This window comes from Cynoglossus semilaevis, chromosome 18 (assembly GCF_000523025.1).
Source record: "Cynoglossus semilaevis isolate Cse_v1.0 chromosome 18, Cse_v1.0, whole genome shotgun sequence".
NCBI classification, from domain to species: Eukaryota; Metazoa; Chordata; class Actinopteri; order Pleuronectiformes; family Cynoglossidae; genus Cynoglossus; species Cynoglossus semilaevis.
The window spans coordinates 11,663,950-11,677,999 of NC_024324.1; the positions used below are offsets into that span (position 1 = coordinate 11,663,950).

General features: G+C 42.0%; 1 protein-coding gene and 1 long non-coding RNA gene across 3 annotated transcripts in view; both read left to right on the plus strand.

The window, feature by feature from the left end:
- Positions 1-5,013, plus strand: part of sh3bp5lb (SH3-binding domain protein 5-like, b) — a 6,600-nt gene extending 1,587 nt beyond the window's left edge. Inside the window, exons 2-8 of one of the 2 annotated variants that reach the window (XM_017040881.2) lie at positions 589-651; positions 1,022-1,192; positions 1,288-1,416; positions 2,357-2,518; positions 3,319-3,492; positions 3,572-4,812; positions 4,865-5,013. In XM_017040881.2, the coding sequence (XP_016896370.1) occupies positions 1,076-1,192; positions 1,288-1,416; positions 2,357-2,518; positions 3,319-3,492; positions 3,572-4,183 (1,194 nt within the window). In that variant the 5' untranslated portion in view covers positions 589-651; positions 1,022-1,075 and the 3' untranslated portion in view covers positions 4,184-4,812; positions 4,865-5,013. The remainder of the gene's footprint in view (positions 1-588; positions 652-1,021; positions 1,193-1,287; positions 1,417-2,356; positions 2,519-3,318; positions 3,493-3,571; positions 4,813-4,864) is intronic. The other variant, XM_008331805.3, reaches the window with a different exon arrangement.
- Positions 5,014-5,017: 4 nt separating this feature from the next.
- LOC112488531 (uncharacterized) lies at positions 5,018-6,055 on the plus strand. The gene is made up of 2 exons (XR_003052683.1): positions 5,018-5,179; positions 5,230-6,055. It is a non-coding gene; the product is annotated as an uncharacterized LOC112488531 (long non-coding RNA).
- Positions 6,056-14,050: the final 7,995 nt, after the last annotated feature.

A 14,050-nucleotide genomic window follows, 5' to 3' on the forward strand; every position in this document is an offset into this window, starting at 1 on the left:
AAAGTTATTGTTTACAGAAGTAATGGGGAATTCCATTTCTGTCCCTTATTTAGCATAATACAGTATCTAATGCAGTACACTATAATATAGTATAGCATATATTAGTATGGTACAGTGTGTAGCTTACAGTATACGTAAAAAAATCCCGTTGTTTTTACGGAAAGAAACTCCAAATCCCAGTCAACTTTACTGAAAATTACTAAACAAACAACCTCCAAATCCCAGTCATCTTTACTGAAAATTACTAAACAAACAACATTGTTTAGCTGTAAAAACCTCAGTATAAAACTGCCATTTAAATGTTTATTTCTGGAAATTCAACTCAATATTTTTATTATGTAGTGTATTTTGTAGTATTAGTAGTACTTATAGGTACAGTATGTGTATACAAGTTATTACATGATGTGACGTTTTGAAAGGTAGTTCTGAGAATTTGCATTCTAATCTAGGAAATGAAAAAACTAAATCTCCGAAGTCAAAATTAATTGGAGGAAAATCACGTTACGTGACCTTTTAGCTGACGAGTAACTCCACTGGACTCTGTTTGTACTGTGCTTTGAACATGAATCCTCTTCTGTGCGTTACCAGGAGGAGCTGGAACATCTCAACCAGGCCAGTGATGAGATCAACAAACTGGAGCTGCAGCTCGACGTGAGAAAGCTTCTCCTTTTTTTTTGTTTTGTTTTGTTTTAATAATAAGATAATATTTCCAAATATTCATTAACTGTTATAATAAGACAGAATCGACACATTTAAGTCACTAGCATGCTTTAAAGAGGATATAAAAAGGTTATTTGATGTCTAAATAAAATGTTAATAACATGCTTTTGTTAAAGAAAAACAATGGATTGAATACAGCCCATTTTTTATAAACTTGTTTAATGGCCATGTAAATGCTCATCTATTTAAAAAAATGTTCACACATTGAAATAAGGTGACGTATGCCATTCTGACATGTATGATAAACTAACAAGACAATCCACAGATCTCTTTTTTTTTTTCTTCGGTTGGTCTGTTATAGGCTGGAAGAGTCCCGATACAACTTATAGTACAAGATCAGAATCAGCGGTAGAAAATGGCTTACAGGAAACTTTCACCGAGATTTATGGAATTTATTGGAATTTTTCAAGACATTTCCAAAGCTCATTTGTTCTTAATTTGTTGCTTAGGTTTGGAAAGAAAAAAAGAAAAGGTGATTACTGGAGTTATGAATTTATGGTACTTAGATTGCTCTTGCTTAGATTGAACTGTTTTTATAAAAAATAATTTTTGCTCTTGAATCTTTAGGATGCTAGGTCCAGCTACAGGAGGATTCTGACTGATTCTGCAAGGAAACTGAACACTCAAGGCTCTCAGCTTGGCGCGTGCATCGAGAAAGCAAGACCCTACTATGAGGCTCGTAGACTTGCCAAAGAGGTGTGTAAAAAAAGAGGTATTTTTCCCACAAACACATACTGTATACCAAGGGTCAGCTACTTCAAGGGCACGTAGTAATACGAAGAGCTACTTGTCTGATACAGACCTCCTGAACAATGTAATAATAATTAGTTCTGGGACATCCAATAGCAGCCGCTCTCCTTAGCGTCGTCATTGCACCCCATTTGAATATCACTGCAAGAGTTAACTGATTCATAACGCACAGTAACAGTACAATTGTTGACTAGTTTTATTTGTACCCCTGAAATATTTATATATATATGTATAGAGTGTGTAACACCTACTTTTGGGCAAAGTTTTTGATTCGCGGGCCACAATTGGTCCTAAAATTTGACAGGCAGGCCGGGTCAGGAGCCATCTATGGTTGAAATGTGGCTATTGCAGAGAAAAGGCGGAAATATAATAATAATAATATATAATTAAAAAGCCAAACGGGCCGTATGTGGCCCCCGGGCCGTAATCTTATTCAGTATTTATAAATATATTTTTCTATCTGTTTTTCAACAAACATTTGTCTTTAATGTCCAATGTCAAAATCTGTGTCCATTTTAGAGTGAGGTCAAGTGGATTGGCACACAAACAGATAGCGGCTCCTTTACAGCTCCCCAAAAGGAAACAACTCTTTTGGATCCCAAAGGCTTGTTGTTTTAATAATTTAACAATTAGTATTTAAATGTGTGCCCTAATGCACAGTATATTTATTTATTTATTTATTCACCTAGTACTGCTCCGTCAAGACTCATTTGATGCACACAAACTCATGACATAAAATAACCCTATAAGTATTACAGTCAAAGATGTATCGTAAATAAATCATAAATATCAACTTTTCTGGTGCACATTTTCCCTCTGCGGTTAGGAAAGATTTAAAAAAACTGACTTCATAAGAAAAGATTTACTGATGCTTTCTGTTCCTCAGGCCCAGCAGGAGACCCAGAAGGCTGCTCTCAGGTATGAGAGGGCCGTGTCCATGCACTCTGCTGCCAGAGAGATGGTTTATGTGGCTGAGCAGGGTCTGCTGGCCGACAGGAACACAATGGATTCCACATGGCAGGAGATGCTGAACCACGCCACTGCCAAGGTACGTGCTCAGGCTTACCCTCAAATTTTGGTTTGGTTTGTTTTCTGTAACAGGAAATTCAACAGGAAGAAGGTGTTGTTTTTTTTTTTTTAGTTTGGAGGGTTGTTCCTGAAATGACAATTATGGGTACAATTAAATAAAGAAAACAATTCACATTTTCTGATGCTGTTTTAGCCATCCACAAACGCATCAGCTAACCTCTAAGGCAGGGGTGTCAAACAAACGGCATGCGGGCCAAAAATCGGTCCGCCATGGGGGTTCAATCCGGCCCACTTGATGAATTTTGAATGGCTGTCAAACTCATTTTGGTTCAGGATCAGTACAATCACACGGTAATAAATTATAATTTACAATAAGGCCATGTTTTTCCCCTTTGTTTTTATGCAAAGAAGTACAAGTTAATTAGATATTTATAATTATCTATTCATATTTAATACAGTTAATTAGATAGTTATAATTATCTATTCATATTTAATACAAAAAAATATCCTCAATATGAAGTGTTTGTGTGTTTATTTATATTTTATATTTAGTCATCAACTGGGCCAGATTAACCACTCTAGCGGGCCGGAAGTCATCAACCGGGCCAGATTAACCACTCTAGCGGGCCGTTTTTGGCCCACGGGCCATATGTTTGACACCCCTGTTCTACGGTTACAGAAAACTGGAGTAACTGGAGAAAACCCAGACAAACGTGCAAATCCTTGTGGCCGTTTTATCCGTATATCCTTCATGTAACTCTTTAGTTCTAATGCGCAGTGTTTAAAACCTAAGCAGCTGTGCTCTGTGTTACTGATCAGGTCAACGAGGCTGAAGAGGAGCGTCTCAACAGTGAGCGAGAACACCAGTACGTCACACATCTCTGCCAAGAGGCGGAGGCTCGAGTCCAGACTCTCCAGAAAGCCCTGAAGAAGGTCATCGTGAAGTCAAAACCGTACTTTGAGTTAAAGGCTCAATTCAACCACATCTTAGAGGTTTGTATTAGTAAAAAAAAAAGTCATTGGATGATTGAACAGATTCGTTCAAATGAGCTGTCCTTCGTCTGTTTTTTAGGAACACAAAGCTAAAGTGATACAACTGGAGGAACAGGTGGCTAAGGTAAAAACGCGTTACTCCGTGGCCCTGCGTAACCTGGAGCAGATCAGCGAGCAGATCCACGCAAGGCGCGGGCAGATCAGGGCCAGCGGGGGTCATTCGGAAGCCTTCGGTGGGCGGAGCTCCCCGGTAGGTGCTGAGGCTGACGTCAGAGGCGCTGCCGGGATTCACGTTCACAACTGCATGGCCGTCAGGGAGATCGAAGCGGACTGGGTGGACGAGAAAACGCGGCTCTGGGTCGAGAGGCACAGGGAGAGCGGATGGGGCCAGGGGGAGCAGACGGAGACGGAGCAGACCAGCTCCGACCACATGTCAGTCATCAGCCTGCAGACCATAGCCTCCGATCTAGAGAAGTATGACTCAGTGGAGCATCTGGGTGACCTGAGTGATGCTGGGAGCCTGCTGTGTGAGGAGTGGAGTCACAGGAAAAAGCCTAATGCCAGGCCGGTCAGCAGGGAGGTAGTGACCTTCAGGGACCAGCGGGGGACAGCTCAACAAGAGACTGGGCTGTTGAAAAAAGAAAAACGGCAGAGCTTTGTCAAGCAGCACCACAGAAGTGTTAGTCTATAGCTGCAGTTTCACTGCGTATTGCCAGTACCTTTTTAGCACCAGAAACCTTTGTGAAATACGCAAATAGTTCGGAAGCACACTGCATGTGTCAGCGTGTTACTGTTCTGCTGCTTGTCATGCACGTCTTATGTTTACAATGTTAACGTCGTGTCCAGGCGCCATTTTTTTTTAACTTTTGCTGGCCATAAATAACGTTAGTATTACATCCTAATACTGTAGCGCTCCGCAAAGTGAGCGATAGTAGACGGCGTGCTTCTTCGATGAAGCACCGTACTACTCTTTGTGCAGTAAATGGCTAGCCAATCAGCTGCGCTGTGTCGGTCTGATGAATAATTTAGAGTAAAAGCACTTGTTCCTTATACTCTTCAAAGTAGTCGCAAAGAATTCATAGTCAAACTTCCGTAAGAAGCGCGAGTCCTTCAAAGAATACACAAGTTTCGGATTCTCAAACGACTCGCGGATAACGCGTGATTTGAACGTGTGACGTAAAACTGAATCATAGTCATCGCTTATACACCCATGAATGACGCGAATCGGTAATTACGGACAGGTTCCGTGTTTTATTCCGCGTTGATTTTAAAACCAATAAAGCACAGTTTGTGCTTTCTTATCATCGAGCAAGAAATTAGGTTCAAATAGTTCCATTATTATGTGCTTTATTATCATTGAGCAAGAAATTAGGTTCAAATAGTTCCAAGGCGGGGGTGTCAAACATATGGCCCGTGGTCAGAAACCGGCACGTTAGGTTGTTCAGTCCGGCCCGCTTGATTAAATAAGTTAAAATAATTTTTAAAAATCTTCAAACACTTCATGTTCAGGATATTTTGGTACTTCATGTTCCGGATATTTTGGTAAAATAATAATTAATTAAATATGAATAAATAATAATAAAATCTAATATAGTTGTATTTCTTTGCATGGAAACAAAAACTTGCTGTTATTTATAGTTAATTATGTTATGATTTTATTGGTGCTGCCCACTTAACATCTAATCAGGTTGTATGCGGCCCATGACCGGCCCACTTCATCTAATCTAATCTAATCAGGTTGTATGCGGCCCATGAACCAAAATGAGTTTGACACCCCTGCTTTAAGGCTTCGTAACAAACTGTGTTACATTTTATTTAATGGGATTTTTAACTTAAATATTTTTCCGCATAGTAGAAATAACTTTTTCTTGATCTTTAGACAAAGCAAAAAAGCAGGCAAGTGCTAAAATTTAAATGGGGAATTTTTTTATTTTTTTTTATTTTCGAAATTCAATTAATTGAGTTGTATTTTTTTCCTATGACCTACTTTGCCTTGCTTGTTTACCTGTCAGTGTTCTGAGGAGGGGGGGGGGGGGGTTATGAGGTGTTCATAGCCGTCACCTCGGTGTACTTGATCACCCCTCGGTGATTTTGTTACATTGCTGTTTTGCACACTTTGTGTTGCTGGATCATTTCTAACAGGTTTCCTGTTTGCTGCTGAAACATTTTGTCATCTTATTTTAAAACCTTCTTTTTTCTTTTCTTTCTTTTTTTTTTTTAAATTAAAAGACCTCTATTTTTGACTGAACTCATTAAGAACCGAGGAAGTCGTTTCACCGGCGACGTCGTCGCTAAGTGAGGTCTGACTAATGTGTCGTCGTGTTACGAGACATTAGCTGTCGGCGGTCGGTGTCGCAGAATGGCTCTTCCCCTGAAAGAGAGAACTTTCCGGTCCTAATTGTTTCCATTTTGTCGGAGCAGCACCGTTGAACTAATTTGCCGCCCGTGAAGCCATTAATCCTTACTATTTTAGTAGGATCTCACGTTGTTGTTGTGCTCGGTCTAGTGTTGTGAGTGACGATGACGAATTAATTGATTTTACATTAAAATCAAGGTAATGTTACAAATGGTGCCACTTTGTGTCATTGTCCGCTGCAAGGTTGTGAGCTAGCAAGGTCGCTTCTGACCAATGCACGTTACTGCAGCCAGGTGGCTCAAGACGTAATGAGTTTCTTATTCAACATTGACAGATGATAAATGACATGTTAAAGTCATGCATAAAGGCTAAAATGTGAAAATGCTTTTATCATTTTCAGTGCGCCACCTATTGGGGAAACGTGGGTATTGCAGGGACAAGGCAGTATTATAATGATAATATAAATAAATGTTATAATTTGCAAAAGATTGGCGGGTCGGATTAAAAAGCTCAACGGGCCGCATACGGCCCCCGGGCCCTAGTTTGCCCATGCCTGGGTTAAGGTATTAGCTTAATTCACTGTACTGTAAAATCAACATAGCAATTTACATAGTGATCCTTCAGGCTCAGTGTTATTATTTATTTATTTGCATTCAGACAAACAATGAAAAAAAAAAAGTCAACATTTACACATGGTAACAGTAGACATCTCTGTCCACAGGAGGGCAGTAATGATTGCCAACATCATGAGTGTAGTGAAATGATACTGGCTTCTTCTATTGGATGTCATCAAGTCTACTTTTGTTGTTATGCTTTATTTATTTTTTTCCCTCTAAATGGGATTATAATTCCTAATGGGAACCATGTGACGTAGAAGAGTGGAACAAAGGTGGGTTGTAGTTTGTGACACCCATATGTCAGCAGCAGATTATTACGGTCCTTAAAAGTTGTGAGACGAGGGGGGCCTCAGCGGACGGGGCCGTGCCGAAGACGCTTGATGAAACGTGAGTTCTGGGGGAATTTTAAGATGACAAGTCAGTTCGTCTGATTTGTTGTTGTGTTTATTAAACCGTTCCCGGACCATTTTTTTGATTTGTGTCAGCACATATTCTCCATGGCAACAACCTTCAGAGGATGTTATATCGTTGGTACGTGGAGTGCCAGAATGCATAGGTAGATAGTTAGGGTCTGTTGCCACGCCGTCTCAGCTGGCTCGCTCCTGCCGCAGAAGTGACCACTGAACGCATCGGAAACCATTCGTGTGAACAACAAACCCCTGGTTCATCAGCCCGGGCCGCGGTGTTTCGTCACCGCTCTGTCGTTAGCTTCTGTTGTTCATGTGCCGGTTGTTGGTGGGTTCAACGGTTGACACAGGTCAGCGTGGTCACCCTGACCGCTCCGCTGCAAACTGCAATGCACTCTGGGTGTTCTATCAGAGCCAGCATTAGGAGCTACACCCCTCTCTCTCTCTCTCTCTCTCCACTGCCCCCATCTCACCTTTTATTTCTCTCTCTATCTCCCCTTTCTTCTCACCCCTTTTCTCTCCATCTTTTTTTTCTCCCCTTAGCTTCTCTCTCATCCCCTTCTCTCCCTTTCCCTCACTCCCTGCCTCTGCCCTTCACTTTCTCACCCTAATTCTCACCCCTTCTCTCAGTCTCCCTTTCGCTCTCACTATCACACACACTCTCTCCCCCTCTCTCTAGTCTTCCCTCACACTCTCTCGCTCAGTCTTTCTCCCTTTCTCTCTCCTTCTTTCTGACTATCCCTCTCTCACCTCTTTCTCTCGCTCCCCACTCTATCTGACTATCTCTCTCCCTCTCTCTGACTCTCTCTCTCTCCCTCCCTCTCTCTCTCCTTCTCTCCCCCTCTTTCTCCATCTCCCCACTCACTCTGACTATCTCTCTCTCTCTCCCCCTCTCTCACTCTCTCCCACTCTCTCTCTCCCTCTCTCTGACTATCCCTATATTGTTGGAATGGCTGCTGGTTCTGGTTGGTGGAATGACTCTCTCTCTCTGACTCTCTATGACTCTTCATCTGACTATATCTCTCCCTCTCTCTGACTCTCTCTCTCTCTCCCTCCCTCTCTCTCTCCTTCTCTCGCCCTCTCCCTCCCTCTCCCCCTTTTCTCTCACTCCCCCCTTCCCTCTCTCCCTCTCTCTGACTATCCCTATTTTTCTCTCTCACCTCTCTCTGTCCCTCCCTCTCTTTCTGACTCTCTCTCCCTCTCCTTCACCCTCTCTGCTGCAGCCCCTCAGCTCAGTGTCAGACCCGTGAGCGCAGCAGACGTTATCTCCGTCACCATCTCATCAGTTATTCTCCCTCCAACACAAAGGATCCACATTCCAGCAGAGACTCCTCCACAGCGGACTACTGCGTTCAGAACGCCGCGAATGAAGACAAGGGCGCAGACAGACACACTGCAGCATCCGTCCTGGATGGATTACTGCCGGCTGACGTTTCCCAGCCGTTTTCTTTTGCAACACGTGCGTTAATTGTACATTTCTTCTTTTTTTTTTTCTTTTTTTTTTAAATTTTTGCGGCAGAACAGACCGAGTGCGCGGGGCAGATGAAGGGCAGAGGAACGACAGGTGGACCCGGAGAAAGTGCGGCTCCTCTGGCGTCTCCTCCTGGAGCTCGGCGTGGATGGTGACACTATCTGTCGGAGGCTGTTATCACCTGTCTACATCCTTCTGCTCCACGCCTCATCAACATTATTGTATCCACTTTCACTGAACAGACTGTTATATTTATATTTAATTTAACATTTTAACTCCAGTGATTTTAGTTTTTTTTCTTTCTTTCTTTGGCTTATTCCCAGATTTCTAAGTGTATGATCATGAAAAACTACTGATTTTTCAAAATTATTATCAAACATAAAACAGCTTCATCCTTCATTCTAACATGAATGAAAAGCAAAATCTCTGGGAAGAAGTCCAAGGAACCGCTCATCTCCACCTGTGAAGGTGCACTCTCCGGAGTGGACGAAAAAAGGACGAAACAGTGACAGAGTCAACACCAGAACTTCAGTAAACAAGACAGTACCAGAGAGAACCCATCAGGCTCCGCCGAGCCTCCAGCGTCCAGCAGTAATGGCTCCGCTCTGCCGCTTCGTTTCTCGTTTCTCGGTGACACTGATCACCCTGTCTGTGCTCCTCTCCTGCTGCTGCCGCCCAGCTCTGGCAAAAAAGAAGCTCTACATCGGAGCCCTCTTCCCAATGAGTGGAGGTTGGCCAGGTGGACAAGCCTGTCTCCCTGCTGCCCAGATGGCACTCCAACTGGTGAATGAAAGAACAGACATCCTGCCGGACTATGAACTGGAGCTGATATACTACGACAGTAGGGTAAGTCCTTAGATGAAACTGTTGGCAGGAACTGTGTTGTTTTTGTTTTTTGTGATTCACACATCTCTAATCAAACAGGTCGTCATGCGGTGATGTGAGTGGGATTCGGTTTTTGCTTGAAAATGCCATGTTACAACTACTCAACAACACATTTCAGATCATATATCAGTGTGTCATACGCCACGGGTGTCAAACTCATCCTGTGTCATAAAAAACATTTGGACTTTATTATAAGGCAAATAAACACGTTTCAGCTGCGGGCCGCACAAAATGACTTGGCGGACCACATTTGGCCCGCGGGCCAGGGGTTTGACACATTTGTCATATACCAGAGGTGTCAAACTCATTTTCAGTTCAGTTACAGTTCCCCTTAAAGGGCTAGTTGTAACTGTAAGACTGTATATCTGTAGCTACACCGTAACGTAATACATGTTTCTGCAAGTTACTAATATTGTACATTGCTTTGTGTCATTAAAAAAAAAATTATCAAGTTAAAAAAAAATCAGCAACATGGACTTCATTATGAAAAGTCGATGGAAAAAAAAAAGACTCGGCGGACCACGTTTGGCCCGCGGGCCTTGAGTTTGGAGATGGAACAACAACAACAATGTGATTCATATTGTTGTTTTGATAAAAGCATAGACGACAAAGTAGGAAACTTGGCCATTAAAGTATTTTACCGTGTAGTACGTTTTACAGGCAACATCATTTAATTTAAACACCTGTCCTCAGAGCATAGGTCCAAACAACCCGGAGGTCGCTGCTTCACTTGTTTTACAGCACTGTAAACCACTGTATGCATGACTGATATAGATTTTTCTCCCCCTGCGGGCCGCCGCTACACGCTTCTCCTGCGTCTGCATTCGCATCACAACATTGCATAAATCATGTTGCGGTTGTCCTGTCTTACACTCGCATGAAATATTTGCATTTCCCCCATTCCTGATCCGTTTGTATTCACTGGGTGTAACGCGATCATATCGAGGGTGCATTTGTAGAGAAGTTCAGACACCAAGACAGATGCATATAATTCAATCGTTTTTTAACGCCGCCGCTCTTCAGCAACAGTTCTCCGTTATTAACAACTTTTCAATCGGGAAAGAAAATCAATCCTAAGCTCCATAACAGCTTCATCTCTAAACAAATGTGAAATATTGCAGAACAATCAATGTCAACAACCAATCAATATGACCTTAAGACAAAAAAAAATAACCCGCCATAAAACCAGAAAAATCCATTGACACCAGCTGTTGCCGGGGCTTGATTCACTCCTTGGTTCCTGCTGTTCCCATTACAGAATGTGATGTTGCCGCCAGGAGGAGGAGAAAGTACTGGAATCAACGTCATTGCAGGTTCTAAACAGTTGCGTCGTCAAATAGAATCTTCACCGCAGGGCGCCTTCGGATGACGTCCGCCGCTGCGGCGCCGCTAGCAGGCGTCCTTATGAGAACATTTAGCTATCAGTTAATTGCTTTGCCTAAGTCGTATTCAGCCTAGCGCATTTTTTACTCCCTGTCCTCATGATATATAGTATCATGATACTATTTATACACGTTTAGACCCTAAAACCTCACAGTTAGCTTAATAGAATTGTCACAAAGAAACTCTGGACATAAATCAAGGGAAGATTTTAGGGAAGACTTTTATTTCACAATGTCACTGCTGCAAACAGCCGAGCCATTCTGGTGCTCTTGCGCAACCGTGACTTGCAATAACAGTTGTCTATACCAGAAAGAGCAACGTCCGTTTTTCTTTTGTCGTCTAAGTTTGTCCGACCAACCAGCGACTGCTAATACGAACTAGACGAACTACGAACTACCACTCTCGTGGCTGTCGGTGTGAAAATTAAGGACGTGGTCGAGTTTGACACACGTGCTAAATCAGCGGTGTTAAACATACGGCCCGTGGGCCACCCGAGTTTGACACACATGTGCTAAATCAGGGGTGTTAAACATACGGCCCGTGGGCCACAACCGGCCCGCTAGGGGGTTCAACGCGGCCCGTTTGATGAACGCACAAACGCTGCATATTAGTGATGTTTTGAGAAATATTTCAAATATATCATTATATGGCAAATAAATATATATATTTTTTGTAATATATTTGTTAATTAATATATTGTTATTTATAGGCAATTATGTGGCCCCTGAACCCTGAATGAGTTCACTGTTGACCTGTTCTAAATGAACCTAACGTAATAACCTAATACATACCCGACAACGCTACTGTTTTAGGATTTTACTTATTTCATATTCTAGTTTTCATAACCCATTATTATTATTATTATTACCTTTAATAAATAGATGTAAAAACTTTCAAATGATAAATAGCCATTGAGCCAATCGGCCCGGTTATTAGAGACTCAGACGTTGTGTGTGAAGGTGACTGAGATCCGGGCAACCTGTTGTTATTTGTATGAAGCTGTAGCTAATGATCTAACCTTAAATCCGCGGATTAAAAGACACAGGAAGAAGACGTGGCGGACCTCGGGAAACTCGGGGGTTTAATGATGTTGGCAGGAGATGAGTCAGAAGATTTGGGCAGGCTTACATCAGTGAGGATGGCTGAACAGAGAGAGCTTGGGCTTTTGTAACATATTGTTTTGTTAAGTACAACGTGACATACGCTTCTTTGTGTAATCGAGAATTCATTTCACCGAGGTAGCTAGGGAGGTACTCTGCTATTTGTGAAATGCTACCACAGACGTCGCATTGTGACACCTAAGCGTGAGGTTGTGCCACGCTAATTTAATCCTTTATGATATGACAGATTTTAAATACATTACTTTTAAGTATTTTTTTTTTATATCATGAGGAAAACTGGAGCACTTCAGGCAGGGTAGAGTGGGCGGAAGTTAGGGTTGGGAGTGATGTGCGACAGAGAGATAGCAGCAGTGTGAGCGAAAAGACAGCTTTACCAGACGGAAGTGAAAGGCGACATGAAATGCGGTTTGGAGGCAGCGATTGTCTGAAAGACGGCAGATGAAAATGGCTCGTTTAAGACGCTAACGTTAAAGGAGTTTTGGTAAAGGTGGTATGGATAGATAAGAGCCTGTAAATTAGTCTTTGTAGATTTGGAGGTGGAATTTTGAGCGAGGAAGTACAGTATGGCACTGTATAAGGAAGTCTGAAGCGGCAGAAAACATGTTGAGGGTGGTGCAGGCTAATGAATAAAAAAAATGCAAGTCGTATTTATGGTGTTGGGAAATAGCTCTGAGCGGCTTTTTGTTTGTGATGGTCAGACTGACAGATTAGGTCAGAGTCTGTGAATCATCACGTTTGCAGATGACATCAATAACGATGGGTAAGAAAATAACTCGAAAATAAGCAGATGGACTGGCTTCTTTTCCCTATAGATCACGTATGTCAAACTGTGAAAACAAGCAGTATGTCAAACTGAAGGCTCGCAGGCCACATCCGGCCCACCACCTAATTTTATATGGCCTTCTAACATGCATAGGATTGTTTGAATCAAAAAAAAAAATTCAAAATGCATACTATGGTTTCTTGCATTGGTTAAATGAAGTAGTCAAATTCTGCGTGTGAAATACATACGTATGTCAAAATTTGTTATTTGTTTGTTGCAAACTGTTCAAATTGTGAATAAAAAGTAAACATTTCCAGATGCAGTGATATTTGTTGCCATGATACTGACATACATTTGTGAGTTAAATATGTGGAAATGTGTACCTGGAGTAAACCCGGGTGAACAGCAAAGCGGATTTCATGTGAAAATAAGGTTAGAATGAAAAAGGTGAGGAGGAGCGCGGAGGAGACATGTTGGAAATATTTAACAAGAGAGGGTGAAAATAGAGCTGCCAGGCAGGTCGAAAAGAGGAAGACCTGAGATTCATGGACGTTGGGGGGGGTGAAACCCCACAGATAATATGGCTTATGTACTGTATAACGGCAGAGAAGACAAGGCACGAGGTGAGATGACTGTGCAAACCCTAAAGAAAGCAGGCAGGAAATAGCTGAGTGTGTTCCAAAGCCTCACAGTGAGGATAAATGTAAAAAGGAAAAATTCTAGGAGACGTTTATTGCTTCTTCTTTTTTTTCTTTTTACAGCTGTTTGAGCGATAGTCAGCTGGAATCATGTTGAGAGAGGAGTTATTTTACTCTGTGAACACGCTGTCAGTTCTTGTTGTATTAATAATTAAATATGTCGTCCTAACCTAAACAAATGTGTAGTACTACATTGTTCGTACAGCTAATTCCACAGTGATATACGTATAGGGTGTTGTAAATTGTGTTGTGATTGCGTCCTAAGGTGGTATTTTTCTAATATTGAATCCCCGGATGAATGAATTATTTAAACGAAACGGAGTGGTCGTTTGGGAGGACGACATCGGCAGAGAGGTCCAATTTACATTGATATTGTGTTTGATCAGCCCGTCCACACGAGCCTGTTGGGACTAATGCTAAGGTGACCTTGGAACGTGCCTAACCTTGTCCCCTGGCAGCTGGCTTTGCCTCCTCTCTCTGTGAGATTACTGCACGCACAGCAAGGACACAGGAATGTGTCAGGATCAATGTGCAATTTATTTCCGCCTTAACGCCACTGGTTTGATTGGTGGTGTGCAATCTACAGTCACTCGTTGGTAATTGGAAATCTTGGCTAATTTAGATTTCAAATTATTTTATGTACATATTGCTCGTTGTGTAAACAATGTAATATTGCTAAGATTTGCATTGCGCGGTTGAGAGGATAATTTGCCAAAATTGACATAAAATGTGTGGCATAGGAGGTAATTTCTTTCCCCAGACAAATGTTTTCTTGGCAATTGTAATGCGTGGGGTTAAAAGTAAACTACATAACACTACATTTCAGATAGTAAACACTATTACAGGTGTTCATTTAC